The sequence below is a fragment of the Lissotriton vulgaris genome, chromosome 4_1 (genome assembly GCF_964263255.1).
Source record: "Lissotriton vulgaris chromosome 4_1, aLisVul1.2, whole genome shotgun sequence".
In the NCBI taxonomy this organism is placed as follows: domain Eukaryota; kingdom Metazoa; phylum Chordata; class Amphibia; order Caudata; family Salamandridae; genus Lissotriton; species Lissotriton vulgaris.
In genome coordinates this window covers 348,177,396-348,193,826 of record NC_141691.1, presented here as the reverse complement: position 1 = coordinate 348,193,826, position 16,431 = coordinate 348,177,396, and the positions used below count along the sequence as shown (strand labels likewise).

General features: G+C 48.3%; 1 protein-coding gene across 2 annotated transcripts in view; it reads right to left on the bottom strand.

Moving 5' to 3' along the window:
• Positions 1 to 16,431, bottom strand: part of LOC147718733 (sodium- and chloride-dependent neutral and basic amino acid transporter B(0+)-like) — a 367,624-nt gene that overhangs the window by 125,494 nt on the left and 225,699 nt on the right. For both annotated transcript variants that reach the window (XM_086966770.1, XM_086966769.1), the window contains exon 8: positions 5,577 to 5,717. In XM_086966770.1, the coding sequence (XP_086822896.1) occupies positions 5,577 to 5,717 (141 nt within the window). The remainder of the gene's footprint in view (positions 1 to 5,576; positions 5,718 to 16,431) is intronic.

Here is a 16,431-nt window from a genome sequence, read left to right as displayed (position 1 = left end):
CAAGAGGCGCACCTCACCGGGGGGGGGGGGGGGGGGGGGGGGGGGGTCAACTAAGGCTCTTGATAGGAAAGGCTATAAAATGGCGGAACATTCAGAGTTTACCACGGGTTCTAGGGGCACAGGCATATTAGTGAAGTCAGCGCAATTCATTACATTGAGCACTAAGAAAGACGCGCAGGGGTGTTTCGCAGCACTCCAAGGGCAGTGGGAGGGGAGGCTCCTGAATGTGGTATCCGTATATGTCCCCCCAGCACTTCCCTCAGTCACGTTACCAGCGCTAGGTGAATTCCTATTGGACTTACCCGAGGGGGACATAATAATTGGAGGGGACTTCAATGCACCAGTGGATTCCCTAGAGGATAGGTTCCCAGCGGTGCCTCAAGCGGGGGGGCACCTCACGTATTCAGAGATTTCTGACCGCAATGGGACTAATAGACATATGGTGCTATACACACCCTGCTGCGAGGCAATACACTTAACACCACGGTCCACAATAGTCTGTCACGGATCGACTACTTCTTAGCGCTGGGAGATGGGGTACAACATGTAGACACTATTGATATACACCCAAGGGGAATATCAGATCACTCCCCGGTCACACTCGCATTATCCACACAGGAGAAATCACTTTAAAGGATTTACCCAATACACGCTTCATACCTCAAAGTTCCCAAGGTGCGCAAGACACTTAAAACGACGACATCACATTATTTTGCGGAGAACACTGAGTCAGTACAGTCACCCGCTATCCTTTGGGAGGCATACAAGACTGTGCTCAGGGGACAGGCTATAGCATCCATAGCAGGACATTAAAGAGAGCGACAGCAAGAATTGTCTGAGTTGGAGCTGGCACTGCATGCCGCAACTATGGCGCACGAAGCGAGCCCTACACCGGACACGTCCCATGCACTTCTCCTAAAACAGCAGTTCAGGGAACATGTAAAGCAACAGTCAGTGTCCCAGATAACAGACGACCCACAGGATTTACGACATAGGGGACAAGCCAGGGAAAATGTTGGCATGGCTAGACAAGAGGGGAGGTAGTGCCAGAGGTATACAGCGCATTTGTGACAAACAAGGGAGGGTGCACACGAGCCCCGAAGAGATTGTGGGGGCACTAGCGGAGTATTTTGAGGGAGTATACACACCAGACACTGAAGTGTCAGCAGAAATGGCACGCGTGGCGCTGGAAAACATCCCTCATAAGACACTGATGCCGGAAGCGGTGACGGAACTGGAGGCAGACTAAACGGAGGAAGAGATACAAAGGGCAATTCATGATATAAAGCCGGGAAACGCGTCGGGACCAAATGGTATCCCAATAGAATGGTACCAGGCCGCGTCAGAGACTCAGTGGGCACTTGTTAGCTATGTATACAGACAGTCTGGAAAGGGCCGAACTTCCGTTTGATCAACGGACGGCAACCATCGTTGCAATCCCCGAACTTCCGTTTGATCAACGGACGGCGACCATAGTCGCAATCCCCAAACCCGGAAAAGACCCGGAAGAATGTACATCGTATCGCCCTATCTCCCTTCTCAATGCGGAGGTTAAAATCTTGGCTAAACTCCTTGCCACCCGGTTGATGGCTCATCTCCCGCAAATCATACACCCTGATCAGTCCGATTTCATGCCGCATAGGAATACAGCCCTCAACTTGCGTAGGGTGCATAGTGTGCTTGCCAGAGCGGACACATTATCGGAAAAGGCGGTCATACTGGCGCTCAACGCAAAGACGGCATTCGACATGGTGGAGTGGCAATACTTATTCGAAGTCTTGGTACATATGGGAATTGGCCCTAAATTCGTGGCATGAGTCTGGCTATTATACACTACACCTGTAGCCCAGGTGGTGGCAAATGGCCATATTTCCCGAACATTCCATCTAGGGAGGGGAACCCATCAGGGCTGTCCCCGGTCGCCTTAGCTCTTTGCGATTGCACTGGAGCCATTGGCAAATCAGATACGCTCCACCCCACTGCTGAAGGGGATCGCCTTGTCGGAGGGGTGGGAAGACAGCCTGTCTCTGTACGCAGATGATATCCTGGTGTACCTGACTGAGCCGGAACGAAGTGTACCGGCGCTGTTGACTGTGCGACGAGCAGGGGAAGATATCGGGGTACTCTTTGAACTGGAGTAAGTCGGAAATCTATGTTCTGCAAGGCCCAGCCCCCACACTGTGCGAAAACTGCCCTCTAAAAGTGGCAGGATCCTCCTTTAGATACCTAGGTGTACATATTACGAAGGATCCAGACAAATTCTTTCAGAAGAACTTAACACCCCCGTTGGATCGACTGAAACAGGACGTTAAATTCTGGGTGGCGCTGCCACTGACATGGTTAGGCAGAGCAGCACTATATAAGAGTATTTCATTGCCCCGATTTCTGTATATCCTAGAAAATAACACCATACCCAGTAGACACAGGATACTTCGGGAGGGTATCAGCGTTGATGGCAGGCCTAATGTGGAACAATCTCCCGGCACGAATAGCCCAGGCCAAATAGCACAGGGGGTGGTACGATGGCGGGATTGCGTTGCCGAACCTGCAACTCTATTACTGGGCCGCACAACAAAAACCCATTAACCAGTGGCTACATGCACCTCAGGAAGACCCAGCATACAGGGCAGACAGGGAGCAATTAGGTACCCATAACAAACTGTCAGCTCTATGACCAAAGAAAAGTGTGCACACTCATGGGGCCCACAAGGCTTACTGTATCACAGTGGCATACAGCACGGGCAAAACTGGGATGGAAGGGGAAACTTACAAAACGTACCCCACTGTGGGACAAGCGGGCCCTGGGAAACATGAGACGCAGTAAGGGATTCACGCTATGGGATAACAAATGGTCTGTCCACAGTGTGAGATCTGTGGGATAAAGACACGGTGATCCCCTTTGACCAATTGCGGCAGCAATACAAGCTGGGGCTCACAGAATTGTTTAGATATATACACGTGCGACACTCTCTGCTAGCAGCCATCCCACGCGGCACGAAAGTCCCAGAGGCATCTCCCTTCGAGGACCGCCTCCTCACGGACTATATGCAAGAGCGAGCGACATCCCTCAAGTATTGCAAACTGTTAAATAACCTAGCGGATCAAACAATAAAACAGAGCTAAATGGGTGGAGGACATAGGGGAAATGGATGATTTCGAATGGAACGAAGCGCTAGCGTCTCCTAAGGAGGTGGGCATATCGGCAAAGTTTCGACAAATACCCACAAGGCTAGAGGGAAGGCAGCTCCACCGGGCATCGGCCATGTTGCTCGGTCTCATACATATATGGAAATGTGTTGCATTGTTTCATAGGATGAGGCTTTCTTTTAGTCTGTAAATTAGCAACTCACCCCACGCTTAGTAGTTCGTGCAAGATTTGACCCTGTGCTTCCTTCTACTGCTGATCATGATTAGCACCTTGGGATCGCCAGTGTGTTTTAGGACAACAGGGCAAGGCACCTCGAGAACGTCGTTTTTGTGACCGTGAGTCTCCATAGCAGGGCAAATATCCAGGACACACCGTCGATCCATGGATCAGCCTCGGCCCGAGTCAGGAACAAAGATGAGTGAAGTAGAGGGAGCCCAACTCGGCAAGACAAGTGGGAGAGGCGCACCAGGCAGGAGGTTCGTCGGCAGGGTACGGCGGCCACCAGTGAAACAAGAGCACGGCAAGGGCTCCCCATTGGACTGCGCGAAGCATGTGGGGGATTTCCAGCCCGGGCAGACAGCGGGAGGAATTTTAATAAGCCTCTAACTTTTTACCCCCACAGTGAAATAAACCGGACTGCGTGGAGAATTGCCAGAAGGCATGGTTCACAGAGAAAGCGGCAGACTTGACAAGGGAAAAAACAAGCACATGCAAATCAATGGGGGGGGTGGGAACGGAGACACGGACAGCGGGAGGGGGGGGGGGGGCAGGGGAAGGCAGGACAGCGAGACAGCCACGCAAAGACGGAAAACAAAGACGACAGACAAGAAAACGCACAACAATACAAGGAGACAACAGAACACGGAGGCGAAGACGGAAACGGAACACATATACACACACACACACACACACATATAGACCTCTCGGTCTGGTGCACCGTGTTGAGACCAGCATTCTTTCTTTGGACATTTGCACGAATTGCAAAAACACGGAGCCCCCCCCTAGCAGCTTGGACAGCCACCATGGCAGGATACGCTGCCATGGGGAGAGAGGAGGAGACGCTGTTTGCCTGAATAAGGAGTTGGGGTGAGAGGCTTTTTGGTGGTCCTTCTGGGCACTCAAGCTGGAGTATAGCCCATATCCAGCAATTAGACACACAATCGGATGTGATGAGGGGGATCATGAGGTCCGCATTAAGGAGCAAGTTACCACTCACCTGCACCTCGTTTCAACCAGCACAGAGCGCGGAGACCCAGGAACAGGCACTGATGAGAGCCATTTGGAAGGCCTAAAACGCATCTGCCTTAACGTTTCAAGGGGACTGCTAGCACCACGCGCATATATTTTTCAATAAAACCTTTGCCCTTGAACTCCAGAGTGTGCCGTGCCTTTTTCGATGAGGAGGAGGTACTGAGATATATCTATCTATCTATCTATCTATCTATCTATCGAGAGTCCGCCTAATTTTGCCCCGCTACAAGAATGCTACTACAACTTTGCATCTTGGGACTTGTAGGCGCCATCATCCCAGGCGCGCGAACACTGCTGCGCAGTGGACGCCAGGCGAAACCTAAAAATAACAGCCAGCAGTGCAAGTTAACTGGAGTTGGTCCATGCTGCTTCCTCCAGAAATGTAAGAAAAAGGAAGTGATGTATCTGACCACAAGAAAACAATGACCAAGATAAGAACACCAATGCCAGATTCCAACAAAGCAACAAAACAGACAAATGCAATGGGTGGAGTTTCAGTAGTAATACTCATTAGGTCTCGCATAGAGCAGCGCATGCGCTACCTCTACGAGGCATCCAGTAATGAGGGAGGATGAGGCAGTGGAAGTAGGCACGAAATAGTAGCTCAATCACATCGGGAGCAACGGACGGGCACAGAAGCAACTTTAACCTGCGATTGGCCCCTGATCCACAGAAGTGACCAGAAATTGTCTGCACAAGCCAATGAAGGAGGCTTTAAAGAAGACTGACGGGAGTCCAACTAATGGTAAGCCATGGAGGGGCTCCAAGCCCTTTTCTGTATACAATAGTGTCTCACAAGCGAGACGCATGCACGCACAGGTTCAACCATAAAAAACAGCAACACAGTGAGAAGGCAGGGATGGGAAAAAAAAACTACGAAAGTAGGATAAATAGGGAGGGAGTTTCCAGTAGTAGCTGAAAGAGGCATAAAATGGAATTAGGACTATGCTACCTTGGTATTCAACATCCTGACCTTTGAAGGAGCCAGATGTGTAATTTTGAGCAAACTATTGTGACTCATTCCTTTACAAATAACCCCCTGAATTGTTTAATTTCCTATAAAATAACTGAAGACCATTAGAAAGCCTGGCATATCACAGGAAGGTAATCTCTTCCGCATAGTTAGATACAAGTAGAATTTACTTTTCTCACTCAAAATAAAAACAAAAGCACTCACGTCTGCGTTAGTCAGCTTTGAGATGTCGGACTGTTGCCCAATGTAATACTGGATTCCCTCCAAAGAGCCTTCCAAGGTCAAGCCTCTTATTAAAAGGATCAGCAACACCACGTAGGGAAATAATGCAGTAAAATACACAACCTGCCAGGCAGAAGACACGTCAAAATTGACTGAGATGACAAACACACTGAACTGTTATTTCCAAATTTATATCTCAAAACACACAATTTTAGTTACGAGTACTTCATATTTGATTGATTTTCTTACTGTATTCATCTTGTGATGTCTGTTCCTTGAAACATGCCAGCTAAGACTACGTTGGAACTCAAGTTCATTTTTAGGATGACTGCAAATGAGCTCAGGAGAATTCTGCTTCCTAAAGACTCCTTCACTAAAGTAGAAAGTAGCTAATTCTGTTCTCCACCAGAGGTAGTAGTTGCTGAGGCAAATATTTTACAAGCCATATTCACCCATTTCGTCATCTGTTACACACATTTGTTTATTTATTAAAACAAAGGTGCTAGTGGGTGGTTTTTCAGTGGATATTTCCCGCTTAGGTGGAAATAAAAGTTATTGGTCCCAATTCACAAACTGCATTTTGTGGTACATACAGCATCATCACAAACTTATGTCCACAGACCTCCGCCTCTCCAGTCTTTCCCATGTGGAAATTTCCACAACAGTGGCAGATGAATGTTTTAGTAGTAATCAAAGCGAGACCAATATCTATAATAAATGAGGTGTAGAGAAGTTTAAAGTGGGGTTTAGAGAGATACATGCTAATACAAACACACACCCACATAAAAGTAAGGTTATTGCTATTCACATGCTTTCCTTCTAAAATTACTACATGCCTAATTAAACTCAGAACAGGTGTAAATTTACTCTGTCCCAGCCTTAGCATAAGTCAAGCACCACACATGTCTAAACACTGGCCACTGATACTGCAACACACTGACTCCCAAATAAATACGCAAGCTTTTGTTAAAATATGACAAAAACAAAATTTAAATTAACACATGACTAAACAGATTTTAACAGTATTTACTAAATAATGAATACAATTTAAATGTTGAATACATATTTGATCTATTGAGTTAATGTGCAGTAACATTAGGTTAGTACTTTGAGGTTAACAATAAATATTTTAAATTAATTTACATTTATATTTTATTATTCTTTAAAACCATTATTAAGAATATTTTAAACGTTAATCATTTTTCTCTACATTCCCAGAGTAAGGGCTCTGCCTCCAGGCGGAGTGCTTCATCAGCAGGTGCATTTACTAGCAGAAACTTTACACTGAGCTTCCTGTTAGACCTGACATCATTGGCGTGAATCTCCCTTTCATTTTTGATGGATTGCCTCCCCTGTTTTGATATGTTTTTGCTGGATTTATGCTTTGGGCACTGTGCCACTGCTAATCAGTACCACAGTGCAAATGCTCCCTATGTTAAATTAATTAACTAATTGGATCTTCCATGATTGGGTTATTTGATTTATCTGTCAGCCGTTAGTACAGTGCACCGTGTGTGCCCAGGGCTTGTAAGTCAAATGCTGCTGGTGGGCTTGCAGCACTGGTTGTGCCACCCACAGAAGCAGCTTGTAAAGTGGGTCTCAAGCCTGCCATTGCAAGGCCTATGTGCAGTCTAGCACTGCCATGTCGACTTGGCCGAGTGCACCCACTTGCCAGTCCCTAAACCTTCACTTTGCTTCATATTAGACACCACTATGGTAGGTCCAAGTTCAGGGTGCATTGTAAGTACAAGGTAGGACATGCTCTGATGTGTGTAGCATGTTCGAATAGTGAATTGCTGCCATTTTCGTTTTTCACTATTGAGGGCTACCTGTTCTCATAGGCCAGAATGGGCAGTTAGATTATTACGTTCTCATAATCCTAACTGACTCAGGGAACACAGTAGAAATTCAAATTTAGTATGCCTTAACTCAGAATACTACAATACATCTTTTAGTAAAGTTTATTTTGAAATTCTGGGTTTGCAAATGCCACTTTTAGAAAGAAGGCATTTGCTTGCCTAACCATTTAAGCCTGCCTCTGCTGGGTTGTGTATTCCTTGTCTGGGTTTGTGTGTGACAGGGCTGGGGAATTCCAGGAGACATGCTGGGGCAGCCCAGTTGTGAATAGAGAGATCTGCATCTAGATGGGAGGGAGGAGTTTCACCTGGGACCTGAATAGGGCTAGACCTTCCCTCTGCAATGCTGGCTCCAAACCCTGTGGCTTGTCTGATGTCTCTGCCCTACACTGTGAAATGAGAGAAGGAATCATGTCAGAGTGCTCCAGAGCTGTATCTACCCTTCCCTGTGCTGGCTCCCCCTCCTGTGGGGCGGCTGATGTCTCTGCCCTGCACAGTGAAAGGAAGAGGAGAGTCATGTAAACAAAAGTATCAGGAACTGGTTTGGACTAGGCAAAGGCCTTCAGAGAATAAAGGATTTGGGGGCATAAACATTGGGACCATGATCCCAAGAAATTAGATCACTTCTGGACAAGAAACCTTTCTGCCGAGGAGAAGAACCAGGGACCCTTCAGGAGTTGAACTGCCCCTCTGCTAGTGTGCTGTTTGCTGGGTTGGCCTGCAGTGGTTGCTTCATGGCCAAGGGAAAGGAGAGGAACATTTTAAGGACTTCCATCTACAGAATATTCTCCAAGGGCTTGAACTGTGCTTGCCTCCTGCTGAAGTCTCCGGGACAAAAGACTTCACGTCCAGCTCCCTTCTGAATTTCCTTGCTGGGAATTCTGACTCCAGACACTTGCATGACGCTGGGAGCTGGGAGTGCAACGAATCGAGAAGAAGCGTGTCGCCGCCGCAGCTGAAATCATCGCAAATTCGGAGATGCGAGCCTTCATTGCATCTCCCTGGAAGCGTGCGTTCATCAAAGCTGTCTGCTGTCGCATCACCGGAGAAGCGTGATGCCATCGCGAGAGTCGCCATCGCATCACCGGAGAAGCATGTTGCAGGGCCCGTCGTGGCTCCAAAGTACAGAGTCGTTGCAAGTCTGCCAGGGCGTCATCGCATCGCCGCCTCAAGGGCGCCATCTTCTTGCATCGCAACTGGATGGTCGCATCAAGGCGCCATCTTGCGCATCGCAATGGGCCCGAAGGCCGAGAATCTAAGCATCACCTCCGCACCGGTAAGGCTCACGACGAGTCCCCTACTCTGCGCAAGCATTGAGGAAGGACGTAATTGTTTCCACGGGTCACGGAACTGACGCATCTCCCCTTTTGTAAGTTTTTTGTTGACTTTACGTTATGCATCCAGGTACTTTGTTGAGACCTTTGTCGCTTTTACCATCAACTTAAACTAAGAGACGTTAATCATCTTTTAAGTGATCTTAAGTGTTTTGTGGATTTTTGTCGTTTGTGGTCTTGTGTTTAAGTCTATATAAAGAATACTTATTTTTATAAAACCTGTGTTGTGTCCATCTTTAGTCTTATCACTGTATTACTGTGTATATTCACTGTATTACTGTGTATATTGACAAATGCTTAACACACTGCCTCTGAGATAAGCCTGTCTGCTCGTGTCAAGCTACCAAGGGGGTGAGCAGGGGTTATTAAGGAGTGTAATCCCCTTATCCTGACTTAGAAGTAGGGGTCCCTATTTGGACAAAGGTAATAACGATTGCCAACTATAGACCCCCCGATCTAACACTTCCGTTTGCATGAGACACTACCCCCTGATGAGAGAACTGAGACATGTTTACAGCTAGGTGTAAATCTCTTCTATGGAATACATATTAAAACAGTGGAGGATTGCACCTAGCTATAAAAGTAAATATACACCTGGGGGCGTGGCCAAGCAGGCCAAGATGGTGGTAGCATTCCTGTTGCAATGATGCCAAAACGACACTGATGAAAGCGGGCAGCGGCCGCCGAGTCCCAGAGGATAGTGGGGTGCATCTGGTAAGCCGGACGGCACATATGCAGAGGGGCTTGCGACGACGCAGGGGGCTCTGCAGAGGTTGCGGCCGCAACAATAAAATGGTGGCACCTGAAGGGCTCCAAGTGTTCCCGTGATTTGAACCAGAGCGGTGGAGAGAGCCTGCTGGGTGAGACCACCAGGACCCGGTGGTGTTCCTGTTGCGGGAGCTGGTGGCAGTGGGAGGGCGGCCGCCGAGGTCTTTGAGGCGGCGCTGGTGGATCCGAGGTCGCAGCACCAAAATGGTGGCGGCTGGCGGACCCTGAACGATCATGAAGCCACGGGGAGACTGCCGGGGGACCAGCCGAGGGGAGACTCAAGACCTGGGGTGAGGTGTCCAGCTGGAGACCCGGTGGCTCCTGTTCAAGAGGAGAGCAGAGGCAGTCCGGTGAGGGCACTGCGGGGGCAGTCTACAGGTTCCCAGGTGCCACAGGCTGCATGCGGTTGGGGGACACACTGACCGTTGGGATCAGGGAACCAACACTGAGCCCCACAGCGTGAACTCACCCCCTCCCCACAACGCCAGGTCCCGAGGCGCGGGGGGTGGCGGATGTGGTGGCAAGGCGAGCATAGTGGTCGGCTGCATGCAAGGGGTCCCGACCAACGGGATAGCCATACCCACAGAGATCACCCTGGTCCAATCCATAGCTGTGGCCTCCCCACTCTGACTGGCGATACAAGACGGCGCTGGAGGTGGACTACATCACTGGCAATAGCACACGTCCCCATCAAGCCTAAGGGGGGTGCGAGCCCGGTGTGAAGAGCACAAGGACGGGGACAGAGATCACTGGGTTGCATCAAACTGGGAAGGGGGGGGGGGGGGGGGGGGGTCGGAACCCCGGTTCTGGAGGGGCTTTCGCAGGGAGCAGGGGCCACACGCCCTGGAAGCCACTATATAGCGCCAGGGAGAGCTGAGACTGTAGGAGTGACATCAGAACCCAGGGGCAAAGAGGCCGAGTGCCCGGCTTGCCAGTGGGCGCCCAGGGACAACAGCAGGCGCGGAACTGGAGGGGTGAGTGAACCTCCCATGCCTACCCAGTGGCCATACCGAGACGCAGGCCGGAAGACAAGTGGACGTAGCCAATGCGACCCTGGGCAGCCATAGGGATACCCGGTCGAACTAGGGGCGGAAGACCACCTGGGATACCACAGGGGCCTGGTAGAGACACAAGTATACAGATGGCAGGTATGTAGGACATTTCTAGCTGTATGTATTAGGCCCAATCCCTTTTGAGAAGGTAACACTTTCTAAAAGCGCTCACGGAAAAGGAGGGGGGCTCGCAATCATCTATAAGGACATATATACGTGTCGTTTCTTGGAGACCATTGCTGACTGCGAAAGCATGCCTTTTGTTATTGAATTCTTCCCTGATAAATAAGAATGCCAGTGAAGCTATCGCCCCCTGGCCCAGTTAAACAATTCTACACAGCTTTACCCTCTGCTGTGACCGAAATGGTTACCGCCCGGTCAAACTTCACGTTACTTGGTGACCTGATTATACATTTTGACAATACTATGGTCAACCTCGCCGTAATGATGACGGCGAGCCTAGCCGCAGTCCAGCTGGAACAACTTGTCCCCTCTCCTACTCATGTCAAAGGCCACCTTCTAGATCCTGTATTCAGCAACTGCGTGCACCTCAAGGTGGGCACCATCACTCGTCTTCCCTGGACTGATCCACTTTCTGATTCCCCTCACTTGGACCACACACAATTTCCTTCTCACTACCCCTACCCCGCGAAGAATGAGAAACTGGCACAGACTACGTCTGGACCAGTGGACCGGCATTCTTACAACCTCTAAACCTTCGCTCACCTGTGATCCCCTTTAGATAATAATGAATACGACAATTGGATCATGAAATCACTTGACTCTATACTTCCCTTTCGTACTACCAGCTTAAAAAGGCAGCAGAAAACAGCGCCCTGGTACTCGGAAGTACTTAGAGGCAAAAAGCGCCTATGTAAGAGGCTGGAAAGGAAGTGTCGCTTGGGCTACGCTACGGACAAAGCTACTTATAGGGAGGCTATTAGAGCCTATAAATCTGAAATAAAACTAACACAATCGGCCTATTACAGTGAGAAAATTATGTCAGCCAGATCCAAGCCCAAAGAGATGTATCAAATAGTAAAAAGTCTGACCACACTTCCACCACCCTTGACCGCTAACTACAACCCACTCTCCCGATGCAATGACTTGGCAGAATTCTTTTTTCATAAAGTAAATAAAATATACTCATCTTTTCCAGATATGGATTCAGATCCCCCCCATACAAGGACAACATCTCGCTACAGATGCCAAGGACTTCCATCAAAGTATTTTAGATCATTTTCCCCAGTTCGATTTAGAAACACTTGAGCCTCTGATGCACCAAATAAAGTCTGGCTCCCCATGTGATCGCGCCCCCCGAGCAAGCTGGTCCCAATCGTGCCAGGTTATTCTTACCCAGCTCATGGAGTTATTGAATTCTTCCATAGTGACTGGTATGGTACCACCCACCTGGAAACATGCCATGGTACGAGCACTCCTGAAGAAACCCACCCTTGACCCCGGCAACCTCAACAACTACCGCCCGATTTCCTTGCTCCCCTGGGTAAGCAAAATTCTCGAAAAACATTAATACCTACCCAACTAGGTTTCTCGAGAGTAACCATCTGCTTTACATTACCCAGACGGGCTTCTGTCCCAAACATGGGACGGAGACTGCTTTGATGGCAGTCACTGAGGAAGCTAGGCGGATCTTGGACCAGGGGGTGTCAGTGGCAGTGATCCCCTTTGATCTGAGTGCAGCGTTTGATACGGTGAACCACAAAATCCTTTTGCGCCGTCTCTATAGTGTGGGAGTATCAGGAGAAGCTTTGGCCTGGTTCAAGTCTCTTCTAAGTGACAGGACTTTTCAAGTCTTTGAAGGAGCCTCTGTCTCCGCAAGCAAGCCTCTGGGCTGCCACAGGGCTCATCCTTGAGCACCACGCTATTTATTGCGTACATGAGACCGCTGGCTGAGATAGTTCGTCCATATGGTATTAAGATCATTACATATGCGGACGATACTCAGCTAGTGGTCTCTTGCGCAAAAGAATTGCCACCAACCACAGAGCAGTCTGACAACTTGCTTGGAACAGGTCAAGAGTTGGATGACGAAGTCGTGCCTCAAGCTTAACGGTGATAAACCCGAGCTTATGCTTCTTGGTCCATCAGCTCCCTCCACCTTGAAGCGGTTCTGGCCCGTTAGCTTGGGCGCGCCCCCCACACCCAGAGACAATATAAAAAGTCTTGGGGTGTGGTTGGACAAATCCCTGACCTTCAACACCCAAGCAACCAAGCTGTCTGCGACTTGCTTCGGTCTCATCAAAAAATCCTTCCGCTTCTACCTTTTGAAGCCAAGCAGGTAGTCCTGCAGGGTCTAATCCAGTCCCACCTTGATTTCAGTAACGCCCTGTATCTAGGGCGCCTGAATACTGTTTGCAAAAACTTCAGCGGATTCAGAATTGTGCAGCACGCACATTGCTTGGTCTGCCACGCAGAACCTAGTGAAGCCTGGGCTGAGAGCCCTGCACTGGCTCCCTGTCAGGGAGAGTATTGAGTTCAAGTCCATGTGCATCTCCCATCAAGCATACTGGAAATCTGGCCCAGCAATTAGTCACTCTGATTACCCCTCATCGGCCCAACAAACAGCTTCGCTCCTCCCACGCCTCTTTGGCGGCAGTTCCCCGGATCCGGAGATCCAGAGCTGGGGGTCTGTCATTTTCCTACAACGCAGCCAAGTTATGGAACTCACTCCCTCTCCATTTAAGATCTAATCCTAACTTGATGACCTTCCGTAAACAGCTCAAAACTTTTCTTTTCACTAAATCAGGCTAACCCCTGGGCCGATCACACTGGAGGGTACTAACCTAGTTCTCTAGCGCCTGGACGCCTCAGGGCAGCAGTTGCGCTAAACAAAACCCCTTTTCATTTCAAAGATACATTTTCAAACAATCCAAAAACCATCTTTACTAAAAGATGTGTTATTGAATTCAGAGTTAAGAGCCTAAACTTTAAATCTCTAGCTGTTCCAAATTGAAAGTTACATATATAAAATGTTACAGTGCAGCTCCAATGATAGCCTATGAAAGAGCCAATCCTTTCAATAGTGAAAATGAAACGTACATTATTTCACTATCAGGACACGTAACACACATCAGTACATGTCCTACATTTTACATACACTACACAGTGTAAATGGGCGTACCTTGGGCCTACCGTAAAGGTAACTTGAATTTAAGAAAAGGGAAGGTTAGGGCCTGGCAAGTGGGTGCACCTACCAGGTTGACATGGCAGTTAGAACTGCAACTCAGTGCCTGCGTGCAGTTTAAGACATTTTAAGGGCTACCTGTGTGGGTGGCACAATAACTGCTGCAGGCCCACTAGTAGCATTTTATTTTCAGGTCCTGAGCACACTCAGTACCCTTTACGAGGGACTTACCAGTAAATCAAATATGCCAATCATGTATCACAAATCATAATTATTTAACAGGGAGCACTTGCCCTTTGACACTGATCAGCAGTGAAAGTGCACTAAGCAGCTAAGCCTGTACAAAAGAAACCCAGCACACAGTCAAAAATGCAAGCGGTAGAGGCAAAAAGTCAGGAAACCACTCCAAGGATGCCAAGTCCAACACTTCTGTGTATAGGTTTTCAGTGGCATATTACACATGATCTTCTAAATCTAGTTGGTAGCATTTTTTTTTTTACAAAGGCCCATACCAATAATGTTCATCTATCGGATAGGAGAGATAAAACAATCATTGACAAAGCCTATTGGTTTGGCTTGCATTTTCAACAGGGGTGGTTCTTTTATGGGAGCATCAGGGGCATTGCCCCCCACCCCTGTATTTGTTGCCCCATACCTGTATTAAATGTAAAAACGAATGTTTCTGCAGCGCACCAGCAGTGCTTTTTATTTTGTCTTGTGGGTGCCTTATCTTCCCGAGTTAGGACGGATGGGGACGGGGCTTTCCAGGCTCAGTTTGAGTGAAGTAACTTTAAGTGTAGTAAACTGCACGTCTGTTTGGACGGGTGCCTTTCACCATTTGGTCTCAAATGGGGCATTGTGCATGCCTGACCTAGCAAATACCGAGGATGCTCAGCACCCTCTGGATTGGCCCAGGGGGGCATGGGCAGTCTTCTAGTCCTGCACTGAACACAAGGCATCATGGGTGGGAGGCACAGGTTAGGTTCACAGAATATGGCCAATCACTATGTGGCCTTATTACAAAGTTCTGCAGTGATTGAGAGGCCACCTGCGCGGCTAGGGGAGGGGGCCTTTAGTGGGATTCCGTGCCTGGCAGGAGATTTTCGATTCTCCAGGCTACTACGGAGAGTTTCGATTCTCCAGGTATTAAAATTACAGTGCCCCACGGAGTAGCCCTCTTGGTCTCTCTCCTTCAGCACAGGGAGGCTAGCCGGAGCAACAGTTGCCCGCCCACCCACCCATCCCTAAGTTCAATAGTGAGTGGCGGGGTCCCGGGTAAGAGAAAAGGCCGGGGAACTCTTTTCGGCCGGAAAATGGATGACCCTGAAGCAGGGGAGGCAGTTATGGTGGCTCTGGGTTGACGGAGAGGAGGCCGTCCTGCTGGTGGTCTTGGACTCTGGCCCTACCCTAGTAGCTGGTGCTTGGAAAGGGGGCGGTGTTGGGTCCTGCTGGTACAGCACGCCTCTAGAGATGCTGAATTGTAAATACATGTTAACATGTGGCGCATATGTATGGAGCGCATCATTTAGGTGTGAATTTAATAAAAAAGTTCAATTTAATAAAAAAAGGTCAATGTGGGAGGTTTTACCCACAAATGAAATGGTGTTTGGTATAATAATAAAGCTACGCAGTGGACACCAGTCACTTGTAAGTGTTTTACTGGGGTCGGGTGAGCAAAGGGTGATGAGCAAATGGCACGAGATATCCCCACTATGAGCATTATCTGTCCCTAGCTCTCTTCCTGCCCAGTGCCATTAACGGAATTGTGCACAAAGTAGTGGCAAGAGATATTCCCTCCTGACCTCAAACCCCATGTAGCCATGGTCTTCCAGCTCCTGCAGTGGATTATCTGCCTGACTGTTGTCTCTCCGACCTGTCAGCACTCGTGGTGGAAAATAAATAATCAGAGGTAAAATTAAATGAGGAATTCAGAGCTCGAGTAAATAAATATGTTCTTCAGTGGCAGATAATGATACCAATCTTTGCGTGGAGGTTATCTCTTGCTAAATCACATCATTGTGCCAGTTTTGTTTTATTACACCTTTAACACAAGCATTTGGTGGCAATTTCAGGAGCGTTATGACTATGCACTCACTTTTTTGCAAATTCTAGAGTAGTGCCTGAATTCCCCTCACGCAGATAACATGAAAGCGTTAGTTGCCTGTGCATTGAAAGTCCGAGATATGCTGTGTTCTATACACAAGGGCGCTTTTTTATTTTTAATTGTGCACATAATGTCGGTTTCAGTGTCTCCGGTTCTGCAGTTCAGGCACATGCTATCCCATTCGAAAATATGAACTTTACGACTTCAAAAACGGCTTACCTGAACGTTAAGGTTACAAACCAGAAAATAGCACGTCTGTTTCCAGCTCGTTTTCTTTAGAAACAGAATCTTTAACTGCAGCAGAGTCAATAATACAAGTCATCTGGACACTAAAAGTCAAGCCTCTGCAGTGCTCCAGGGAGGTGTTCAGTGACAGCGGCTCAAAGAACTGTTTAAGCTGTAATTGTGAAAGGGCCAGGCCTTGTTTTCTTAACATTTTCACCACACGTTCTACTTTATTTTTCATCATTTAACTAAACCCTTTCCCCTTATCCATTATTACTTTCCTATTCGGATTTGTTTATGGTTCATGATTGCGGTTTCTCCCGATTTATTTTGTCTCCTGAAATTTAATTTCC